Source organism: Trichomycterus rosablanca, chromosome 22, assembly GCF_030014385.1.
Source record: "Trichomycterus rosablanca isolate fTriRos1 chromosome 22, fTriRos1.hap1, whole genome shotgun sequence".
Lineage (NCBI taxonomy): Eukaryota > Metazoa > Chordata > Actinopteri > Siluriformes > Trichomycteridae > Trichomycterus > Trichomycterus rosablanca.
Genome location: NC_086009.1, coordinates 6,271,391 through 6,297,284, shown reverse-complemented (window position 1 = coordinate 6,297,284; position 25,894 = coordinate 6,271,391). Strand labels below are relative to the sequence as shown.

General features: G+C 38.1%; 1 protein-coding gene across 9 annotated transcripts in view; it reads left to right on the top strand.

The window, feature by feature from the left end:
* Positions 1 to 1,451: 1,451 nt before the first annotated feature.
* nfixb (nuclear factor I/Xb) overlaps positions 1,452 to 25,894 on the top strand; it is a 158,662-nt gene continuing 134,219 nt past the window's right edge. For 8 of the 9 annotated variants that reach the window (XM_062984702.1, XM_062984697.1, XM_062984695.1 and 5 more), the window contains exons 1-2: positions 1,452 to 2,054; positions 11,616 to 11,699. In XM_062984702.1, coding sequence (XP_062840772.1) covers positions 2,052 to 2,054; positions 11,616 to 11,699 — 87 coding nt within the window. In that variant the 5' untranslated portion in view covers positions 1,452 to 2,051. Of the gene's footprint in view, positions 2,055 to 11,615; positions 11,700 to 15,684; positions 15,864 to 25,894 lie in introns of those variants that run through there. The other variant, XM_062984699.1, reaches the window with a different exon arrangement.

The following is a 25,894-nucleotide window of genomic DNA, read 5'->3' as shown; positions in this document are numbered from 1 at the left end:
GAAATAAACACCACAGATCAGTTGATAAAATTCGTTTTTCTGCACATTCCACAGTAAGTAGCACCAATGACACCCAAATATATTTTAACAACCTGATTTTAATACAACCATAAAGTGACATATTAATAAATAATAATTCGTGTTTGACAAATTATTTGTTTATTAAAGCCAGAAAGGTGAGGGACCCTTTTACCTTTATAGACAGAGAATGACCCTGCTCTAATAAGAAGTAACAAGTTAAAAGTAGTAATAAGAACACAAACAGTTCTGCAAATCTGTCATCTAAACATTTCTTAATTACAATAAGAATTAATTAAAAAAATAAATAATAAAAAGTCATGCACCAACTGTCATTTGCAAACTTTATTGATAAACTTTTTTAAATTATTTTTGATATAATAATGAATGTTATTAATGCTGTATAATTGTGTGTTTCGTTGTGATTCGTTGTTATGATCGTTGTTCATATTGTTGTTTTTATTATTAAGATCATATCACAGCTTTATTATTATTGTTGTTGTTGGCAGTATAATAATAATAATATTTATTATTATTATTATTGTTGTTATTATTATTATTATTATTATTATTATTATTACTGAAGTTGTTTTTATTTCTTTTATGAAAAGTGTTATTGCTATCAGCTTTAATATCAGCTTTTCAGTAGTAGTATTTTTACCAGCAATATTATTATAATAGTTTGAGGTATTATGAATGCAATTTTATTATTATTGTTGTTGTTCTTATCATTTGTATCAGAATTTTTATTATTATTATTATTATTATTATTATTATTATTGAAGTTGTTTTATTTCTATTATCGAAATCATTATTATTGCTATCAGATTTCATATCTTTATTTTTAGTAGTAGTATTTTATCAGCAATATTATTAGAATTATTTGAATTATGAATGCAATTTTATTATTGTTATTATTATTATCATCATTATTATCAGAATTATGATCATTATTATTGTTAAAAATATGTAGGTCTGAAGGGCACACTGATGGGCACCATGGTGATGATGTGATCTTTCTTTGAGGTTCCCAGATGACTAGAACTGGCCCTATATTCACTGATCATGCCATGTCATTATAACGTGCATATGAATCCACCTCTAAATGACTGCTGCCTTTACCCTTTAATATAGTAATCATAAACGCTATTCTAAACCACCATAAGCTACAGACATCTTTTTGGCCTCTCTCTTGCTCTCTTTCACTCTCCTCACCCTCCCTCTCTCAGTCGGTGTGCTATGCCATAGCCGGTGAATGGTAATCCGCTGGCCTGCGTGCTTCACTCCGAGCCGCTATTTAATTCCTCTAAACCCTGCAGCTGTCGGTCGGCTCACGAGCGGAACGCGACAGACTGCGAAGCCGCTTTCGGTTATTAATAATTCACAGTCACTCTGAGTCCCAGGCCTTCATCAGCGCCATCACACTCGCATTGAAGATCACGCTATAATTATGTGGACACTGCATGCACTTAATACGAGCGTTCCATTGAATAGGCTTACTGAATAGATCTGAGCGCGGATCGGCGGCGGCAGCGCACCATCCTACCATCAGAGTGCGTCTTTACCATCAGAGCGCGTCTTTACCATCAGAGCGCGTCTTTTGCGCGTTGCGCACTGTGATTAGAAATTCACCTCCTCTATCATCGGGGAAATCTTCGGGAAGCGAAGAGTGGTGCTCGGCTGACAGGACAGGGATCGATCCCCAATAACGACCGAGCAGAGCATAAGGGCTTAAACATAAAGTTATTCGGATCCAGGCTTCCTCTCTCCGCCTCGCCGGTGCTCTTTCTCCCGGTTTCTAGCAGCAGACAGAAGCGCCACGGAAAGTCCAGCTCGGAAAATTCCAGCAAATCCGACGACCATAAAGTGTAAAAATGATCTTTCCTCAGACTGTCCTGAAATAAGCTTCTTTCTGTTCCGGTATCAGAGGAGGAAATCGAGCTGTAGTCCCTCTCCCACTTATTTTTGGAAACTTTTGGTCTGAAAGAAGAAAATGGGTCTTTGAGGCTGTTGGCAATATTCCCCGCTCCACAATGGTAGGTTACGTGCTGTGTTTAAATAACCCTTTGTTGTCTTTAATGCTTTTATTGCTTATTTATCAAATACTGTGTATAAAAGCTCTATAGGTATTTAATGTGCGTTTGGATGTTAATAATACTGCATTAGACAGTCAGAAAGAATGGAAATGTACTTACAGTCTTCTGCAAAAGTTTGGAAACCATTGGTCATATTCCTTGTCTTTATTTCTAACTAAGTTATAGCAAACATTCTCCAGAAAATAAACTTAAATAAAAATATAGATAATATTCAGCAAATGTTGTAATATAAACGTTAATGCACCATTAGTATTAAAAGAGTTAAAGCTTAAATATTAAATGTCCTATGATTTTAGTAATGATTTGTTACAATAAGCAATTAAAATGTTACTGTGCAATAAAACGTGTAAAAGTTGGATGTCTTATTTTCACTTGGTGTCCAAACTTATGCAGGACTGCATGTCAGTGTAAACTACAATATGCAGTACGATTCGGTTACCACATTAGTTTATTTATACACTGATTAGTTGGTTTCTTCTCAGAAGAAATGTATTCTGGCTTCAGCTTTAGTGGTCAAGCCTGCAGTGTTGTTGTGTGTCGTGTGTGACTCATGTGAATGTTTGGAGGGTGGCTGGCAGTTCAAAAAGCGCGCTGTCAGTGGTTTGGCGTGTCTGGGATTAGTAAGAATAAGTTTCTTCTCAAAGTAAACTACATAACACCCCAAACTGTTCTACACATGTTTTAGAAGCACCAGGAAAGAACAGATTACAGCTTCTTTGATTATGGTGGTTGGTTTGTTTGTTTGGGTTGATAGTTACATTTCCATGATTCTATTGTTTATATTAAAGAATAGACAGTCATCCATTAAATAAAATCTAACTGGTGGATTCTTATGACAAAATATATACTAATAGATCAATGAAACAATTACTTTTTTTTTTAAATTTAACAATAGTTACAGAGTCTGCAGTTTTCATATTTGCTGGAATACTATCATAGATCTGAGAGGTAATATAAAGTATCTACACTGGGTAAAAATAAGCTTAAGGTTTATCAGAAGTCCTGAATTAGCTAAACAAAGTTGGGTGGGCTAAATTGCTTTAGGATATCAGCAAGATCTCCACCAGGTAAAATAAAACATATTTTTTGCCTAAGTAAAATAATAAATATATATAAAAAAATATATACAACATGTCCTCTATTACTGTTGTTTATTTTTTTAACACTGGTCACTATTTAGTATTACAAACAACCCACTGAATGCTTCTTTTATATAAAGTAAGTTGTAGAGCAACAGCTTCAGCTGAAGTTGTGGATTTTAATGTTTACTGCACCCCTTTTTCCTCTAATAGTAAAAACCCCTTTTGTCCAAAATACTTGCAAGATTCTTTCATACGTTTGTTGTAGGTTTTATTTTCATTATTATTTAAAAAAAAAAACATTCCTGCAACTTAATTACTGTATTCATTTACTGGTTCTGTGTTCATGTCACATACTCTATGGATTAGGCATTTTTTTGTTAGTTATAATTGACTACACCTGGTGACTTCTCTGTGCCTCTATAAATAGGGCTAATTTGAATGCATCTAATAAAAAGTACATAGAACAGTGGGCTTCTTGCCAAGGTCTGGAAGAAAAACCCAAATTGTCACCTTTATGAGAGAATTTGTACAGATGTTTAGATAGTAATCCAAGAATCACAAAAACAGGTTTGTCATGAATTTATTATAAAGTATTATAAACGTCTGCAACACGAGTAATGCTGTTCACAGTCAAGCAGGCTTTATTTCACTATGGGGCTAAGGGTTGCTCTTCAAGAAAGAAGCTCCTATTTTAAAATTGGCACAATAACATTGAAATGAAGTGTTAACCACATTGATAAAGCAAGTTTTGGAGAGGCCATTTTAAACTTGCTCAGGTGTGGACAAGATATACTGGACAGTTTCATTAATTGAGGTCCTTGTTGTCCCTGTCTTTGAAGGCTTTTGGTATCCGCCTTACCCCGTCTATACAACACCTTTAGTCAAAATTTACAATAATACTGCAGCAAATTGTTTATTGCCCCTTCCTTAAGGCTTTCCCCTTTTTTACTTTTCTCAAAGGTCAGCTTTGTTAAACTTACTGCGCCTTAGCCTGTCTTATTATCCCTACATAAATATCAATTATTTATGTTTACGTATTTGTTTGCTTGCTTTTTATTTATTTTACTATGAAACCAATCATACCTGAACTTAATACAGCATTTCTGCATTTTGGCTTCTATTTTGTTGCACTGCTCATTATTACAGTGGTTATGGTAGCTCTGGTAGCCACTAAACTCTGGACACCAATAGCCACACACAGGTTTTACTTCTTAATCAATCTATGCAAAACAGTCTGCAGATTTTTCTTGGTGCATCTTAAAGCTCGATTCTCGAGCCCTTTACAATAAACATCACATTTTTTATGCATTTTGTTTGCAACATACACAGATCAGCCATAACATTCCTGAATTCTTCAATTAATCCCAAAGATGCTGACTGTGGTTGAAGTCAGTTGAGTTCCTCCACACCAAACTAGTCACACTATATACTTATGAACTTTGCCCAGTCATGCCTAAACAGGACACGCCTTTGCCAATGTTGGGAGAATATCATTTGTTGTAAATAATTGACTTTATACACCAGTTAGCTGTGGATCTGGCTGTAACACTCTCAATAAGTTTCATTTTTAGCATAAGCAGAACTTTTTTAATATCATCAATGACTGCATTTTTTTCTAAAGAAAAAATCATATATGAAAAACATTTGGATAAAAGTTTACACTGCACAGCATGGTATCACAACAGGCAGTGTTTATGCTGCACAGCTCTAGTGTTCATTTCTCGACCTCGTTACCTTGTTACTGTTCTTGCCATGTGCATTTTCTATGGGTATTTTAGGTTACATCCACTTACGGCCACTGTGAATTGACTGTGCTACATTACTAAGTCTTTGATGGACTGCATTGTACGTACATTTGCCTTGTCCACTGTGTATTCCTGTCTTGAGCTCAGTGTTTCCTGAGACTTACTGTGAGACCAGAACAAAGCATTTACTAAAGATAAATAATAGAATATTTACTGATGTGTTAACAATAACCAAGGACAAATAAAGACAGTTGTGTGCTGTTGATGTTTGTTGATGCAAATTTGGAAGTTTGGAGATCACCCATGTTCCTGTCTTTGAGAACCTTGTATCTAACACTGTTTATTACCATAATCTAAATCTGAAAGATAAATGCACATGCTTCAGGTTCTTTAAGTTATGATGACTTTGAACTGACTATGTATAATTTGGCTTCTGTTTTGTCTGGAGCTGTGTGGAGTGATTAGATCGCCCACATTTGACTGGGTTTACTGATGAGATATAACCTTGAAGCTGCAGAAGACCTCCAGATGGGCCAGTATATCGGCACATTAATATGGATAATTAATTGTTTACTTGCTTTTATAAATGGCACCAGGCCAAATAGGACACTCTTAAAGGAAGTGAGGGAATATATTCAGTGCCTGGCACCCATTGGGATTATCATCCTTTTAAAACCGAGGACTGAGCTACTTTTAATTACTTGTTTCCAAAGAACAATCAAAGCATTAGCTGAGACTATCGTAGTGTTGGATGCATGTCAGGATGAGCTTAAAATTGGCAAACCATTATATACTTTCATCATACTGTCTCACACTCAATTAATCTTATTTAAATGTCTCGGAACTTAATACAGTTAATTTAATATTCAAATGAAATATTTGGGTGCCATAGAAACATTTGTTTGTATACAAGTCTGGTAGTTAAAAATACTTTTAATTTTACATTTGACCAAGTAACAGTGTTTGTGGATGATAGAAAAGTTGAATTGAAAGAAATATGAAAACCAGAGTAATTAACAATTCCCAATTTAGGCTTTGCAGAAAGAAACATTATAAAACAAAGACAAATTCTATACCTACTATCAAGCTTTGTGATAGTGGTAGTATAGTTTGATGCAGGGCTAAGATGCACAGAATATTTAAGCCTCAACCTTTTTGAATCTTGGACACAGTTGAGTGTTCCAGCAGGACAGTCACCCAACACACGTCAAAATTGCTTTTAAAAGTGCAAAAATCAGGCTAAAATCAATCATTAAAAAGTTCTGAACTTAATCCTATTGAAAAAAAATGCACTGCAAAGTCAAGTACAGTATATGGAACAATTCTTGTCAGTATGGCAAATGAGAGTAGACAGATGCAACCAGAGTTGCCAGGACGTATAGCCAAATATTATTTCTCTAAGACTGCAAGGGAAGCTCAGCTTCCCCTAAAATGTCCAAAATTAAATGGTCAAATATGTACAGTTGTGTTAACATTTCATTGACTACAAATGCGTTAGAACACGTTCATCTCGAAGACTCGAAGATTCGTTCAGAATCAGCTAATTATCACAAATCGACTCGATTTTCTTAACTTAACTCATACATTCCCGTAGCGTCAATGCATTTGCCCGCAGACTCAGCGTCTGGATAAATGCCTCGATTTTGTCCCGCCCCCGGACGCTGAGCGTCTCTGGGGGTGAATGTGGCTGTGGGCGGGTCTGGACGCTGAGCTTCTGCAAGATGATTGGAGGATCAGTGGAAAGGCTGAATCCCGTTTTGATTGACAGCTAGTTTGAGCGCTACACCGTCACTTCTCAAACTCAAACTCAAAAGAAGCTTTATTGGCATGACAAATAGGGACATTCATATTGCCAAAGCAATACACTTCATTAGTCACTTAATCACTAGGAGCTTCAGTCCCATCGCGGATTTTGCGAGTGAAGTCGAAAGACAAACTGCAACCCATTTCAGGCCATTTTCTTGTAAAAGGAACAGAGGGCAGAATTTATGTGTAAATAAATTGACAAATTTTATGATGTAACCCGACAATGAGCTTCCCCTCTTTGAAAGACCAGCAGCCGCCACTGGTGTATACATTTAAACCAAGAGGTGTAGGTATTAGGACCTGACCTAAAGGTCAAATAATAAGTCGACAGCAAAAGTCAAAAATAGGTGTGCGTACCACATGGATGACCATGATAATCATACTTTATCTTCTACTTTTCTGACTTAGCCAAATGACACACAGTACTATTAAACTGTTTGCATATCCTGTGCAATTTTTGTTTGTTGTGTGTAATACCCCATGACAGAAAATTACTGCTACAATGCTTACATAGATGGCAATTGTAACAGCATCCCCTGCTTCAACAGCCTTGCCAAAAAACAATAAGCACCCCCCACCTACACCCCCCTCTCTTTTGCTATTATATTCCCCTCTTCACTCATTTTCTGCTTGCCCTCTCCTCCAGAGATGCAGGTATGAAATATCACATTTTTCCAGTCTTTTTCCCTGAAGTGGCCCTGGCAAACGTTCACACAGCATATGCTTCTCTTTTCATATACCCCCTAACTCTACCATTTTTAATAAACAAGTCCGCCTGCCCTCCCCGCATCTTTGATGTTTTTGCCATATTACCCAAATATGGGGAGAGTCAATGTTTATGTAGGTACGCAGAGAATTCCCAGTTAACCGCTCCAAATGTGCAAAAAGCACAAGAGAACAACCACAAACGACTGATTGTTTTTGTTTTGTTGGTGATGTTGAGGTTGATGGCGATGTGGGAAAAAAAACAATTCAAGCAAAAACCAACAATTGCTGTCAGTGGGTCAGTACTGGTTGACTAATGAGCCAAAAGTAAACATTTGGAGGTCATGGATCCCATTTCATGTGGCAGAAAGCTGACACAGCATCCCACAATAAGTACATTATACAGACAGTCAAGATGCTTTACTGTTTAAGAGCCTGTGTGGCTTGCCATAAATGACAAAACCATACTGCTCTCTACCAGAAAATCCTAAAGGACAGTGTCCAGTTAATAGTCCAGTTAAGAGTCCACTTCTGAATGACTCTTCTGAATGAAATAGGAGAGAGAAACTGTTCCATGTTTAAACTTAAAATTAAAAAAATGTATTGTATTGTGAAAATCTTTACAAGTTTTGTCTATGTAGCTGAACAACAGAAGTATGACAGCTTTTCAGCCCATGTATCAACATAACTGCATCCCTGAGCACACAGCGAGGTCCATAAAGATGTAGTTTAATTAAGAATTGGTGTGGAGGAATTCCACTGGTATGCACAGAGCCCTGACCCTAACCAGACTGCACAGTATTGGGATCAATTGGATGTCAATTCTGAGCAAGGCCTTGTTGTCCAACATCAGTGCCAGACCTTACAATTACTCTTTTGATTGAATGGGCACAAATACATATTTCTATTGCTGTTATGGCTGTAAAACAGGAGGACTCCATATTAATGGTAAAGTTTTTGGAACGGAATGTCCAACCAGTTCATGGTCAGGTGTCCAAATATTTATGACCATATACTATATATCAGTAATCCTAAAATAAATTAGTTTGTAGGTTTAATCATAAGCCTAGATCAGCATTGCTATTCTGTGTCTGCTTCGTCACTTGAAAGATACAATTGGCTGTATCTGAGAGAGGGATGGTCTGATGTGGAACGACATTTTTGCCACTGCTACTGCCTGTTGTCTGGTGAAGGCACCTGGTGTAGAAATACATTGGGCAAAGCGAAATCCTTTAAACATACTAGAGTTCTGTTTAAGAATCCGACACTGGATTGTTTAGAAAAGCATTTGACAGCTTTACACATTCAGAAGGAGTTCTGTATTAGACTGTGGCCATCTTGGCCAGCAAGGATGCCATGCAAGTGACATGGGGCATTAGAGTGTAGGGGAATTGAATATACCTAAAAAGGTGGGAAATGCCTATATAATTCAATAAAGGTGGTAATTATATACGTCTAACACAGTGGACTGTTATTGCAAGGAACGCCTTTTGAATAAATCAGCAAATAATGTTGTAATATGCTGTTGTGTAGTTAAGAACGTCTTGATTGTGCCAGAGAAATTTATTTATTTTAACCTTTTAGACACAGTTTTAAAGATTCTAAGGTCTGTAGATGTTGGAGAGACTGAAAAGAAAAGCAACTGTAACTGCTCATTGCTGTGGATATGAATAGCTTGTACTGCAGACACAGCTTGGTTAGCCAGTCTGGGACTTATTATAGCAATGTGTGTACGTGTGTGTTATTTTAATGCTGTCTATTTCATGCAAGTGTGTATGTGTGTGTCAACAGTCTAAGCCTGTCTTAATGTGTGTACATGCTCAACTTTGATGCACACCTACCTGGTTAGGTTCAAAGTGTTTTTATGGCATTTTGTTTGGTCAGAGAGTCTTATAATGAAACACACCAAGTGGTCAAAGGTACATGGACACTTAACCATAAGCTTGTATGATATTCTGTTCTCAAACCAGAGTTTGTCTGTGAGATTTTGTAGGCATTTAGTTAAAAGAGCATTAGTTAGGCTTATAGCATTGCTGAATGAGAAGGTCAGGCTTACAACCAATGGTCCAATTCATTCCAAAGATCTTTGAACAGGGTTGAGGTCAAGGATTTGTGCAGGCCACTGGAGTTTCTTCAAACCAAACTTTTCAAAACTGTCTTTATGGACTCTGCTTTGTACACAAGGGCACAGTAGCTGAAACAGTGAAGAACCTTTTCCAAACTGTTACCGCAAGCCTGTAAGGAAATGATGTGGCTGAAAAACCAGAACCAAAAAATAGAAGAGGTGTGCACATACTTTTGACCATGTAGTGCAAGTATGTGTGCTTATATTCAATCAGTGTGCTTACAAAATTTGTACTTGAGTAAAACTGCTATACACACTGATTCTATGACTTTACCCTATGTCTCAAACCCAAGATGCACTTTTGCTTAAAAACACACATACGTCCTGGTCAGGAGCATAACTTCTTGCTCCTCTAAGTTATTTAGCATGATTCCATTAACAGCCGTAATGAGAACACGAATTCATCAGCCCCTCTGTCCCAGCCAGGTTCTTCCACAGCATACAAATGAACTGGCATGAATAGGGCCGACACTTGGGAAAACAAACCACCCTGGCAGGCGACTGGGGAGAAAGGGCCTGCTGTGTGTGGACTGAGGTGCCCAATAAGTCACAGCTATACTGGAAAGTCAGCAGGTGCAGTCCAGGACCAGTCAGGATCTCTGGTCTGTAAGTGCACGGCTGACAGTATTATTGAGGAGCTTATGGGAAACCCACTGAGACGGATCACAGGCCCACACAGAAGCTCAAACAGCACCTGGGCTATAAAGTACAAAGCTTGCTGACATAGTATTGTCATGCCAGCTTGGTGGTTCTATTCAGACTTGCTGTGCAGAGAAAATAGAAAAGAAAAATACAAGATAATAATAATAATCATATTTGCATTTGTTGAGCAATTGTGAAGTACCATCATTCTAAACACATTTGGATTTTTTCACTCAGTTTTGGGTTGGTTCTAGTTCAAAGGGGGGCTTGTATTCCTGTTACAACTACCATGAACCTGTCTGTGGCCTTTTGGCATGATAAATCCAGAGGTAAAAGGTAACGATGTACTTTTTTAATGTATCTTTTTTGATACTTAAGTACTTGGTACTTGAGTATTTCGTTAAGTTGTTACTGAAAAAAACATCTTATTTAACAAGATTTGGTATCAGACATCATCATGGTACATAATCAAGCATCTAAATAAAATTAGCTCTCCAGTGTAGGTGATTCCAGACACTGAGAATTGAATTACCTCTAAACCTTTGGTGTTCACAGACTTGAATTCTCACTAACACTGCTCACTATATTTATTTCTTTTGGCTGCTCATGTTTTCAGGGGTTGCCACAGATGATCTGTTCAGTTTTTACAACAGATGCCATTCCTGATGAAACACTACTATTTTTATCCGGGTTTGGGACTGGCACTGAGAGCACACTGACAAGTGCACCTCCCAACAGCTAGGCTGTTTCAGCCAAAAGACCAAAGATTAACTTTAACAAAGATTAAAAGCAGTAGTTTAGAAGTACAGGTTGGGGAAGTAGTCTGAGGTTGGGGAATAGAGTTGCTTGTCGTATTTTCTTCCACTTACATGCTTAAAAACATCACTCAGTTATTTACGCATCAACATGTGCACTAATGGCTGAGTAAAGTTTTTTTTTTCATTTTTTTTTCATCAACTGCTTTATTCTCGCCAAGGTCTCATTGGGTCTGGTTTCATCGGGAAACACTTGGCAAAAGGCAGCATGAATACCCTGGACAGGGCACCAATCTATCGCAGGGCTTTGGCCAATCATGTCTGTGTAGATGCCTGGCTGGCTGATAGCGGTGGTGGTGGGCTAGTAACTTAAGAGCAAGTTATGATAGAGTGTTTGTAGACTGAATTTTTTAATATATATGCTGACACTGAAAGTCATTTCACATTGCACTTTGACTAAAAAATAAAGTTAAATTTTTTAAATACATATTCTGAATTTTTATATTTCATTACTGCCCAATTCTTAGGATTTAGGGTATTGGTTTTTTGAATATGAGGTAAAAACCACTGTAATTTTCAGCATATTAATGATCTGCAAAACTGGTGCGTGTGTGTAACTTCTTTTTAAAATTGCTTTTCAGGCTACTGAAACTTATATGGTGAACGAAGACCCTCCCAGAGGTCCTGGGATGCCAGAATGCTTCGTCGTGTCTGATTCCTACAGGGTATGCCTAATTTGACTATTTTGCTTGTTAGTGCCATTCTTATTATCCTTATTGTTGTTATTATTGATTTGTTATTTGAGACAGCTGTAATTATAGTGAAGGATAGTGCACTTTTATGCTCCTGATAATTGCACCACAATCATAATGTCATTCACAGCTCTCCTCAGCTGCAAGCCATTAGCGTCATTATTTCCACACTCACTTTTGGAAAAAAAGGCCTTACAACTCTGCTGAAGCTCTGCTCTTGCATGGGAATGAAAATTATAACGATAATGTGTAGCGCACTTGTATAAAATGAGAAGACCACAGTGAGAGTGAGAGAGAGAGGAAAAACGAGAGGCGAGGGGGGTTTAAAAAGTACTACGTACAGCTGAAAATAAAATCAGCGCCCAGCTTTTAAAATTTAGCTCTGCAAGCTCATTTGGCTTTACAGCAATGACTGTAAAATAATATGGCCATTAAAATAGGATAGGATGAAGAGGAATCCCAGCAATAGTGCTTGGAGTGTGTGTATTATTATTAATGAGCCAAGAGCTTTGATTTTCTCAGGGTGAGATGCAGGGATGTATGAGGCAGGGTTTTTAAAAGGCAATATTGGATTTCAAGGATCCACAGGTTTGATGACATCTAGGCGTATTAATTGTAGCCTAGCCATCATCTTAAACTTTACAACCATATCTGCTTAGAAAATGATCTTCCTGCTACAAGTTCTATCTACCCTAAATAAACAAGGGTTAAATTGTCCCAATTTGGGTATATCGATTCCCTCTTTTTCTGGTGCTCCCCTGCTGGCCAGTACTTCCTCTGACTTTTCCTTTGTATACTTCAGTTGCTCGTGTATACACTGTTGCTGTAGTGCACCCGACCAGCTGCGCCACTTTTATTGTTTATTCAAGTAGATTTTTTAATGAGCTGTTCGGCTACACTCGTTTTAGATGTTTTTTCTTCGTCACACACAAACAACCCACCCCTTGAGAAACGCTGCTCTAGATTATTCCTATGTTGTTGCAGTTTGATGAGCTACTTTTAATGCATTGTGGAAGACCTTTTGGGTAAATATGTGCCTAGAAACTTTTTTTTAGTAGTTATTGTATTAGGACTGAGATTGTGGACCATTTCCAGATTGTGCAACTGTAATTCAGATGCCAACCGTAATAAGCATGCAACTGCTGAGCTATTACAATTTAATATACCACAATCTTGTGCGTTTTTGCTCCGTACGAATAATAGCTGCTCGTTCCTAATCGAACCCTAGCATATGGTTCAGCCATGTGTTAGTAAATGAGTGCTTTATTCACTCATTGGTATGAGTATAAGAGTATGTAAGTGCTGGGCAAAATGTAGAAAAATGGCCTTCCTTAATATTCCTCAGCCTGGCTTGGTCTTTTGCCACCAAAATGGTTGGCCATTTAGAAGTCACAAAGAAAGTAAGATTCTCCCATGGTCGCTAATGTGTGCAGAACATTTTAGTGCTTTAATGTTTTCCCCACATAATGACACATGGTCTGTTTAAAGGCACTTGTATGTGCTCTTAAGGGTCAACCATGGACACTCTTGCTGCCAGTGTTCATGCGCCAGTACCAGCTCTCAATCAATTACACTATCTGTAAATGATGTGGTTTGACCTAGGCCATGGCAAACACACACACCCTCTCAGTCTGTCGTTTGCCACTGACCAACTGCTCCCTCCTCCGTTCCCTTTCTCTTTTGGCTGTGTGGGGTAATTGGCCACACAGTGTTGGCTGTGCTCGTTGTTTCCCCAGCAGTGGCTTGCGGTGTTGCTGTGCAGGCTGCAGGCCTCATAAATCCCCAAGCCTCGGCTGTCCGTTCCAAACTTCAGCTCTGCTTCCCCACAATGACTTCACCCCCACTAAGCCTTCCCACCCAAGCACTGATTCCACATCTTTACTTACAATTTTTTTGTTCAGAATCAGAATCGGGCTTTATTAACCAAGTATGTTCGCACATAAAAGGTATTTTAAATTAAAAGATGCATTCAGTAATTAAAGTTTTTAGAATTAACATCTATGATACCATACATACATGTTTGTTTCCTCTGTTTATGTTTTCGACAGCATTTAGCAGACACTTTTATTTAAAGCGACTTGCATATGGGACTAAAAACAAGCTGAGTAATTGAGGGTTGCTTTGCTCAGGGGGCCCAACAGTGACAACTTGGCAGTGATGGCGCATAAACCAGCATCTTTATGATTACTAATCCAGTGGCTATATATTTACCAATCATTACCTTCTCTTCTTTTTGATGAATCCTCGCACCCACCTCCTCAAATGCTGGCTAGAAAGGCAAAACTAAAAACCCTAGGACCACAAATGACCTGCAGGAAGGTGTCACACTTAGCTGTCACAGGAGTGGAAGTGTGCTGTTTAGTGCGAAAGTTGCTTATATCAACAAGATCTTCATGGAAGTCATTAAAAAGAAACCTTACCTGTGCCATCACTACTGATGTCTAAAGCATATTGTGTATGTAAACATCTAGATTTTAATGACGGGTAAATGTAACTCTTTGGACACAATGACCAAATATAGGGGGAAAATCTAGAAGTGAAAAGCATGGGGATTGGAACTATTGTGCTTTAGTGTTGACACTGGCATATGAAATATTTATACAGATAGTTGGACAATAGATTCCACTAAATATCAGCACTAAATGTGGCACATATTTAAGAAACTGAAGCTGAAAGAGGTGGCAGGGTGGTGCGGTGGGTAGCACTGTCGCCCTACTACACCTACTAGGTGTGAATGTGTGTGTGTCTGAACTGTGATGGACTGGTGACCTGCCTGGGTTGTTTCCTGCCTTTCGCCCAATGAATCAGATCCGCTGCATCCCTAAATAGAATATAACCGGCAATTAATGAATGACTGAAGCTAAAACAGTTCAATGATCCAAATCTTAACTCCAATTAATAATAATAAACTTTCACAGTCTCGAAGTCGCTTTACAGGAGGGAGGGAACAAAAATACTTTTTGAAAAGATAAGTCTTCAGTAGGGACTTAAAAGAAAAGATCGAAGAGCAATCTCGCAGGGATTGAGGCAGAGAGTTCCAGAGCTTAGAAGCAACAGCACTGGAAGATCTGCCACCCATTGAGGACTGTTTAGTCAGAGGCGTAGAGAGAAACCTACCACCGGAGGACCTTAGGGAGCGAGAGGGAATGTAAGGGTTTTGTCATTTTTAATTTAATGCGTGATGTGATTGGAAGCCAGTGCTGTTCATTTAGAATGAGGCGATGTGGCCCGATTTTTTGCTCTGGGTGAGAACTCTCACCGCCAAGGTTTGAATTAATTACATTTACATTTTCGGCATCTAGCAGACGCCTAGTATACAGTATACAGTCTGAGCAATTTAGGGTTAAGGGACTTGCTCAAGGGCCCAACAGTGGCAACCTGGCAGTGGTGGGGCTTGAACCGGCAACCTTTCGGTTACTAGTCCAGTACCTTAACCGCTAGGCTACAACTGCCCTTGCAGCTTGTCCACTATAAAATACATGAAACGTAGAATTGGACTCCAAAATCTCTCAGAACTAGAGTCATTCTGCATGGTAGAGTGGGTGTAAATTCCTAAATCAGAAAGAAACCGAAAGAATTTTTAGCAATTTGTGTTTGCCAGCTGTGCTGTAACATCTGTACAGAGGTGTTACTAGCTTACCTACTAGCTTCCTAAAGGTGTCCAGACTTTGGCACATGCCACATTAACTAGGAACCTAATAAAGTGGTCAGTAAGGATGTGTGACCTTGTTGGTGTTGTGTTGTTTAATAATAAGAGAAACCACCGATCCAGCCTGAGGGAAAGATCGGGGATAGAAAGGCAGAGGAAGTGAACAGTGAGAGGAGGGAGTGAGGAAGAGGCGGGAGAGGAAAAGTTCTCTCTCTGAAAAACTTTAGTGTGTGTGTGTGTGTGTGTGTGTGTGCTGTGTGTGTGTGTGCTGTGTGCGTGTGTACACGCCTTGTGTGTGTGTGTGTACAGTGTGTGTAGCTTTCAGTTTGACTAGGCTAGGCGGGGTTTCTAGCAGTGCGGCGTGCAGGGAGCGAACAGCGCGGCGAACTTGCAATGCAGCCACCGCGACCGACTGCTTTCCAACCCCAGTAAGCTCTGCGACGTGTGTTTCTCCAGCTATCATGTACTCCCCGTACTGCCTTACACAGGTAAACAATGACTTTCTGCTTTTTAGGCTTGTGCTAATTAGTCAAACGTCTCACCTTTTTATTACCGAACTGCTTTTCAGTGTCTCCGCCACTTTCCTGTACTTTTTTATTATTTATTTATTTATTTATTTAACGTCGTTTTTTCAAGGGTTGGGGAAAAATGGCGCTCCGGTTGTTAGGAAGTTATTAAATACAGTATACAGAAAGAGCTGGCTGGTGTGGGGGGTGGGGTGTTAAAGAAGCGCGCGCCGGATACTTAAAGTTATACTTAAATATTTAAAGTTACAGATCAGACTTTTCTCTTTTAACTTATTTTAACTGTCGAGCAAAAACAAATCAAGTTTAAGTTTAAGAAAATATGGTTCATACGAGTTTGAATGTGACCTGAATGCTGGCTCGTCTGTCTCACAGATTACCAATTGCTGATTTTTTGGACATGCCAAAGGTCAATGTCACTGTCGCACCAAATAAAACCCCTGATAAACTGCCAAATTACATTTTAACATTTGGTTTTGGTGTGATTCGAAAGTTCTGCACATATAGCATGGAGATCGACATGCACTGAATGTTATGCATTCTATTTTTGCGTTTTTCATGCATGCACAAAAAAATCTGTAAATTGAACATGGACTGGTGCAAGATCTTAATCTTGCACCAAATGCATTGCTAGGCATATCATGCTTTTATATTATTATGCATATTATTATTAGTGAGTTATTTCTCACTTGTGACTTTTGGAGAGGTTTAGTTGCATCACATTAGATACATGCTTTTAAATATGCATATTATTATTATTATTATTTCATTCTTATTTTTAATTTCCTTCAATTGGAAAGCTTTTTGCTTGCATAGACTCACGCGTGACTCACGCACATAAGTTATTTCTCACTTCTGACTTTAGGAGAGGTTTAGTTGCATGCATGCACAAAGATCTGTGAATTAAACATGGACTGGTGCAAGACCTTGAGCCTGTCTGGCTACAAGTGTTTTTTTTGCAACACATTAGATACATTTGTATGCCTATCATGCTTTTATATATGCATAATATTATTATTTTTAGTTTTAATTGAAATTTTCTGCCTACATAGACTTACACTTGAGTTGTTTCTCACTTGTGACTTTGCATGCACCAATATTTCATTTTAGTTGGGAAAACCTGGGTGCTATTAAAATCCACCCATTCATTATACAGTAGATATCTGGTCTGTGCCCTGTGCTTTTAATGCTGCCTCAGACGATACTGCGCAGAATGTATTTTCATTTTGATTATAAGTTTTATGAATTCAGTAGACTACACATTCTGTACTCTTTTACGGCATATATGTAGATCAAATACAGACTGGTGCAAGTCTTTGGGATGGCCCCCCTACCTAGTATTTGTCTTATGTCTTGCATAATAAGTTGTGAGACTAATTATTATAAAGGAACAGAAATAATCAATTAAAAATTAACAAACCTATTGCATACATAACAAGGCCATCTGTTTGGTTTCTAGGATTGTATTATTAGTTCTACACAGATGTTTCATTTTACTACTATTTTGTTATTCATGTTTTTGTGGGATTTGATAGTATAGCGTATATAGAGTACGCTGCTATTTTGGGTCTGGAAAAGATTTAGCTGCATGCACGCTCCAAAAAAGGTTTGATTTGGAAAAAATGTGGCTGCTCTTAGAATCCAAGGGTTCATTATAGATATCTGGTATGTGCACTTGCATCTAATTTTATAGACGCTCTGATCCTGTGCCAAATGTGTGCCAATTTTGTTTACATGATCTGTTAATGCAGTTTATATTTTGTGCAGATTCTTTTTTTTGATATATGAGGATCAAAAATGGACTGGTGCGGGTCTTTGTGCTTGCGTGGCTGAAGCGTTGTATTTCTTGCATTACTGTTGATGATGATGAGATATATTATTACCTATAAAGAATATAATTGATTAATCATTTTAAAGAAATATTTATATACTATATTGTTTGATTTGTTACATTTTCTATAAAGTTTGTACTATTTACATATATACAAGATTAACATACTGATCATACTGATACTGCGCCTGATTTATGTCAATACTTGACATGACTTGACTTGTCATGACTTATTTTTTTGCTATATATCTGGATCAAATATGGCCTGGTGCAGTCAATGAGCTGACCTAGTTGCATAGTGTTTTATTTCTTGATGACAGACAGATTGTATGTATATTATTTTTAATAAATCAGCTATGTGCATTAAAGGCTTTTTAGTCATATAGGATGTCCTGTTATGAGCACTACTTTTATTTATTATTATTACATATTATCTAAAGACACCACCAAAATGGTCTATAATAGCATTTAATGTACAAAATGTGCCGAACTACCTTCTAAAAAAAGGACGCTGAGGCTGTAATCAGGATTTGTCTTCAATTTACATAGGAAATCTGTGTGTGGGGAGAACATCGAGCAGAGGTTTACATGCAGACATAACCACAAACTGTCTGTTTGACTAGGAAATGCCACAGTTATTCAAATACCCCCTCATACATCTTCTGTCGAACAGATTGCAAATTTCCTCTTAATCATCATTTTGAAATTCACACTTTTGTACACTGTATTTGGGTTTTACCAGAAATTACAGAGTGGATTTGTTTGTGTTGCTTCTGCCTGACTCCACTGGTTATGCTGAGGTAACTGTTCGGCTTGCATTTTTTGAGGCAGCAGCATGTGGGACAAATAGTAGCAGCCTTTCTGCGGACAACTGTTTCATAATGTTACCCACACATTCTGGCAGTTTTTTTAGTGATGCTGGAGTTGTTTAATCCTGGCCAACAGCAGACAATTGAGTGGGAGTCTGCACAATGTGTAATTTATTCCTGATTTTACAGTGGTTTTATTAAGATAGTTTGCTGAAGTCTAACATACATCTGTTGCCGCTCTGCAGAAGTGGAGTGTGTGTTCCTCGGGCTTTGCAGCGGTCTGTTTTCCATTTCAAGCACTTGAACATAAGTTACCAGTTGGGTGTATTTAACAAAAAAGGGTTGCATTTTTGATTAGGCCGTGAAATGCCTTGCAATAATTGCGTTTTAATACCCGTTTCTAGTCGTTACTTTTGTTCGGCTCATGAATTATAAAATACAAACCATATTGACTATAAAAGTCCAAATTCAAAAATAATAAAAGATTCATATGTCAGTGGTGGAATAATATAAAAAAAACAGCTAAAGTAACAGTTACTGCAGTACTGCATTTTTATTCTAGCTGGAGAACACGGGTATCGTACATGTGCAAAAATACAGACGCCAAAATGTATTAAGTAGAGGTATCAGGTTATTTATATTTGTTGTTGCTGCTTTTTTGCTCCGTTCTTAAAACACTTTCTGAAGTTGTCACAAGGAATTCATGCGTTTTATTACATGATAATAATGAACCTTTTTTCTGGCACCCTTTATTTTAGAAAAAATTTGTTATTTATTTCTTATTTTGATCCCAAAGTTGCATTGCTGTAAGGGTTTTAGGTCAATTTACACCAGAAACTTATCAGCTTATCTTGCACTGAACCTTTACGTACCCATGTTCCAGATTAAATAGCATTTGTGAGTAAAATGTAGCTGAATAACAAAATATACAGTATTAAAATTTTATCAAATGGCCCCTGGCTTCATTTGGCTTGCACCAAAGTTAAATGATGTTGGAAAACTGCTGTGCATGCAAGTTTAAAAAGAATCGTTATTCCCTTTGCTCATTTAACATTTTATAGCCTTGGGGTTTTCTTAGTACAATATAGAAGGTCGATATGTAAGAGCTCTGGAATTCATAAGTGTTTATCATTACAGTCTATGCAGCAGTAAAACCCTTTCCATTAAATTTATCAGCTAATGAATACCAGGTGTGACGCAGATCGTGCTGTACATGTGCATATACACGGTTACTGATGTTTGTATTTTTAGCAGAATGAAATAGTGCAGTGAGGAACTTTTGAATGGGAATGTGCGCATTGTGCTTGCGCTGCTGAAGCGCGTTCCCGGAGCGCCTCTTTAGTGTCGCGTTTTGCGCGTTCACATTTCCACCGCTGTTTGCGCGATCGCGCTTTACTCAATAAAAAGTGATCGGCCGAATAAAGTCAGCAATAACAAACGAGAAAAAGCAAACAGAAAAACTAGTACCTTGTTTTGTGGAATAAAGTGCAGTCATGATTGCAGAAGATCAGCAAATAATGGAGCATAAAAAAAGCGAGATTTCAATCGACGCGCTCAGAGAATGGAGATAAATTTCTGTCTGTACTGACTGAATCTATCTAAATAAATAAAATATTTGTTGTCCCTAACATGTCTTACAGTCCTTTTTTGTCCAGTGTTTATAGCAAGCCTATTTGTCAGACTTTTTACATTCTACACACGTGTACAGTAAATGGGTTATACTAATTGTAGCAAATATGTTTAATAAATAAAAAACAATGTGTCCACACATGAATGCACTTTTGTATCTTTTTTGTATTTATTTTTAATGGTATAAATTCATTTTTACAGACTTCTGTCAACTGACAGGTGGTGCAACCATGCAATATTATTATTAATAATTATTATAATAATATGAAGCACTGGTCATGAATCATTTTTGTGATTTTGTGAGATTACAGATTAAGATTTGTTATTGCCTATTTATGAACACTTGCACGTCGTCATGCTAAACAAGAAGAAAACATTGAAAACTTGATGCAGCTTTTCCCATCTAAGTTCTTATTTCAACTGATCATAGCTAATAAAATGATACCGCCGCACTGTGCAGCAAAAATCTCTACTTTACATTGACTTCAGCTAAAATCCCAACCAATTTCTCAGTGTACTAATATCATAAATAGCCAAATAAAGCGTAATTGTTTACATTAATATCAGTAGAACCTTGTATAGGTCATAGCTGCAGTATAGAATATGATGCTTGGTCTAAATCTTCTCTTTTACACTAATGTAGCGTTAATTTATAAGCTTAATAATAGGCATAGTTTTGCAGTTTTTGATATGTGTATTTGACACCAAAAGTAGGAGTGGAGATTTTTAAATCCTATTTGTTCCAAATTGGAATTATTAGCAACCTTGGTCATGATGGGTAAATGATGGTCATAAAATCAGAGTTGCAGTGAAGTGACTGGGTTTGTCATGACAAAAATGGAATGATTGACTTGAGGAAATTGGTAATTGTTTAACTTCATTTGTTTGTTTAATATATTATCCAGGTTTAGGCTTTGGAGTCACAATTATTTCACACCCTTTTTCTTCTAATCAGCTTTACCTTAAGTGCCAGCGTGTAGGCTGAAAATATATCAGTTAACTTTCATGTGTTACCACTGTATTATCTTGATCAGGGTGGTGGTCTGGCTAGTAACAAACCCAAGTCAGGACGCCATTCTGTCACTGGACCATGACCAGTAGACATAACCAATCATGTTTTATGTAGACGTCTCACTGGCCGATAGCACCGCTGAACATTTTAACCATGAATCCCAGTGATAGTGGGCTAGTGTAATTCACTGCTGCGCCACCGGAGCACCTCAGTGCAGATATGACCCGTTAAACTAGTGCAGATTTCTTACCACTCATCTCACAATTCAGTTTTATTAAATTTTTCAGGAAATATGAACTTATATGTAATAATTCAGTCAGTACAGACAGTAGTGGATGTTCAGTCTATCACCAACATCGATGATCATACTCTCATACACTTCTTAGGCCTGGAGAATCGGTTAGACCAGCTGTTTAGAGAGTTTAGGACAGAACCACAGTCTGAATAAACTAAACTGTTGGACATTTTCAAATGAAAAACACATGCACACATCAAGCACAACTCATTTGCAAATATACAAATATGGCTACGTCTCATATTGAGTCTGACTTATTAGGTCTGTTTTTTGTTTCTTACACGTTTATTCACTTTCACTGAGCAATGATTATGCATAAAATGTCAAGCAGCAGTCCAGAGTTTTAACGCAGATTAGACCCATGTGGAATTATTATTATTGCTGAATTATTCTTTACAGCTCAGTAGCAGTTGGAACAATTAGTGAAGGATAAAAAATGTTTTGTTCTTGTTCCATGTTGAGGAAAGGCAATATATAGACAATGGATTACGGTAATATTTGCAGTACAAAATTCTAAATATTGCTTATAATGCTAAGTTACAGAAGGTTGCTGGTTCTGTCCCTACCCCTGGGTTCCTGAGCAAAGCCTTTAAACCTCAGTTGCGTGTGTGGCATTTATTCACAGGTCGTTTTAAATAAAAGCGTCTGCTTTGTGTCGTTAATGTCTAATGTAATGTAATGCTCCTGTTCACCTTGTCTGAATTGTCAACCATTACAAAAGTCTGTAAACATGGAGTTGATCTCTGTTGTCTCTGTGACGAGCTTAGATTTCCTATCACTTATTCCCGTCAAGTGTCACTTAATTACTTTTTAAAACGAGGTGAGTTATAAGAGCTTTTTAACAATCTAAATCAAACAGCTCATGATTCTGTGTCAACGCACAAAGCAAACTTTACAGAGCGATGTGCAGAGTATGTTTCGTGTACATATCGGGCCATAAATCCCAGCAAGCTTTTGTTTTGCTATCGGTTTATTAGCTGGTGGTGGAAACAAAGGTGGCCTGAATTGTGTGCCTGATGGCAGAGCTCTGAATCAAATACTATTTAGTGTTTTTATCTGAATCCGTATGCAGAGAGGCCTGAATTGATCGTTCCTCATTCACTATCTGCACAGCTGTCTCAGTATCCGTGGAGAATGAATTCCTGCTGCTATTGCCATGGGAGTCTCCAGCCAAGAAGAATAGGAGGATATCCAGTGTGTGTGTGTGTGTGTGTGTGTGTGTGTGTGTGTGTGTGTGTGAGTGAGAGTGTGTGTGTGTATGCATGTGTGTCCTCCTCCCTTCCCCTCGCTCATGTCACTCCTGGCACGGATTAGGCCTTGGCAAGGCCCTGGCAGTGCCCGTAGCTCCACTGCGGCTCTGCGGTTGCTGATATGTTGTGCTGTTGCCATGGTTATAGAACACACACTCGAACACAAGCGCAAATTACATAATTGAGCCTGCATATACATAAGCCACAAAACGTATTTTTCCCCTCTTTTTTTGGACAGAAGGCAAGTAAACGATCAGAGCCGATCAGAACCGAGATCTGTGGGAAAACAGAGGAGGCCTGTTGAAAAAGCGCAGACCAAATGGCGTCTCGTGCATCTGTTTGATAAATGGTAATCTGTTTGATAAACGCTAAAGCCGGACAAAGCCTGGTACCATGTATTGAATCTGATTAGCCGTCGTTAGCTCTGAGGCCTTTTGGTTTGTTTCTGTCGATTTCTCACAGTTGGGTCAGTGTATTTTGTAGCTTGCTGAGGCAAGTACGGGTGTGGGCATCTTTAGCGGATTGCTGTGCCAGGCTTGCCGTTGGTTTGGTGAAGCATCACCGTGTTGCTAGGCAGTTTCTCCTGCTTTGGCATCATGCTCCATTGGTTCTGGCTTTGTGTACAGAGATTGGTTTGCTCTTTGTTTTAGATGAGTACACTTCACTGGCCAAAACTACACACTTGATACGTTTTGTGAATGAATTAAAGGCGTCTAAAATAAAAACGAAACCTGGTTTTGAGGGTTATCAACTTTAAGTCTTGTATTGTATGTAATGATTATATGTTAAGTTTGGTCATTTGGTCACGTTCAGCTTTCCATGCATTTGTGTTTCATTTATTCTCTAAACTCTTGGCATGAGATCGCCATTAATAAGCTTCTTGTGTGAATCCCACCTGGTTCCCATTGATTGGGAAGATTACTCACAATGAGTAGAAATCATGGTGAATGTGAAGAAGCTAAAGAAGTTTTCATGAACAAAATTCATAAATTCAACAATGCTTCAACGGAAAGCAACAGAGCCAAAGCAAACACGCCTGCCAGTACAATTTCTTTTAAAAAAAATCCACAAAGGAAAGGTCATGGATCAACTAATTGTCGCCGGGCAGTTGCGTGTTCTTAGATTAATTATACAGAAGGAAAAAGAAAAGCCAAACGTCACTCAGGGGACAAAAAAGTTGCCGGATGAATCAAAGACAGCAGGAACAACATCTAACTAAAGTTTAAAAATATATTTTTATAACCCACACAAAGCTGCTGTGCTAAAAAAAAAGTATTCCATCAAAGCAGATCAATGGTCAAATGAACCAAAATAATAATAAAGTTGGTGCCCGGGTGATGCAGTGCCTGGATTGGCGCCTTGTCCAGGATATTATTGCCTTGCACCCAGTGTCTCTTAGTTTGCCATGTTTGGAGAAGGATTGATTGCGCAACACCAAGACAACAGCCCCAAACATAAAGTATAGCTCAAGACAGCTAGTAATTGTATGACCTAGTCTACCATTATATATAAATCCTACTTTTCATTCATTTCAATGTCAAAAAATGTAAATATATGTATGCACTGAAAAATTATATATGGTTGCTAATATTTGTGGCACCAACATTAAAGTGCAGCACTTTTGCACTTAGCCACTCATGTTGTTCATGATTGCGCAACACAGATCAGCTGATTGTAAAAATGTAAACCTGCCGATTGCAGAAAATCTGGCCAGGTTTCTTAACAGGTTTTAATTGTGTCCCCACATTGTGTTTAGACTGCGTCCAGTCTCATTTTGGACACTACCCTAATGTACATTCTTTTAGATAAATTGAACTGGATACATTTCTTGTCTGTGACAGAGGTGTGCATAAACGCCTGATCTATATCTGACATGAACCAATTCCGATTCAGCTTCTCTGTCCCGGTCAGAGTGAAACCCGAGAACGCTCTGTCTATCTGTTCATCTCTGTTTTTCTTTCTCGCTCCTTCTCTCGGCGTCGTTTAAAGACTTATTTAGAAGCGTCCACCCTCATGCATTATGCATTTGCGCACACACTGGCACCCACTGCTAGCTCTCACACCTGCACGCACTTAAGCACATGGGACGCAGGTGTGCATTCTTGACTCATCTGTGTCAATCTGGTGTGATTGGAGGCTTCACACTTAGCACCGACCAAGCATTATGTGTGTGGATAGATGTGTGTGAGAGAATCTTAGTGAAAGAGAATGCAGCATTGCCCATGCCACGTGGGCATGGAACTTATCTGACTCTTACACCCTTAAACGGCTCAATCTAGTCCTTGCAGATAACTTTACCATCCAAACGGCTTATATTAGCACTTTGTTTCTAACTGCGTCTCACCAGCATTGGAAATAATTGGTTGTAGCTGGTTATGGGCTCAAAACTAATTTTTTGTAAAAGGCTTCTTATTAAATCTTTGTTTACTTATGATGCAGGTGTAACATTTTCTATGTATTTAGCATGTTGTCAGCAGTAAATTATGGCAGCCAATTATGTTGTACGACTTGGAGGAGGTGGCACTGATTAAAAAAAAGACAGGTGAGGGAGCTAGAGGTGGCAGAGATGTTGCTGAGATTCATTGGCAGTGATGAGGATGGACAAGATTAGGAATGAGGCTATTAGAGGGACAGTGCATGTAGGATTTAATGGAGAGAAGTTGAGATTCAGATGGTTTTAGATTCTGTGCATGTGTAGAGAAAGGATGAGAGTTATGTCGAGAGAAGGGTGCTAAGGATGGAGTTGCCAGGCAGGAGGAGGTGAGGAAGGCCAAACAGGTTTATGGATGTTGCGAAAGAGCACATGTAGGTGGTTGATCGGCTGTGGTGACCCCTAACGAGAGCATCAGAAAGATGAAACTTTAATTATAACACATTTTGGACTGTATAATAATGATTCTAAATTCAAAACTATTATATTCCGGAACATATTTGAAACATTTATATTCACAGACTCACAGTACATTTTACTATAATGTTCGTATATCTGTACATTAATAGCTTAACCTGTATATATTAAGCAGATTGGTGCTAGTGTATGTAAGTAAATGTGTGTTTTGTATTTAATGTGTATTACAACTACGAGGGACTATGCACACAAGATTTTCCCTTATCTTTCACACCTGTGTTAATGTGACATGACAATAAAAGTGATTTGATTTGAAATCTT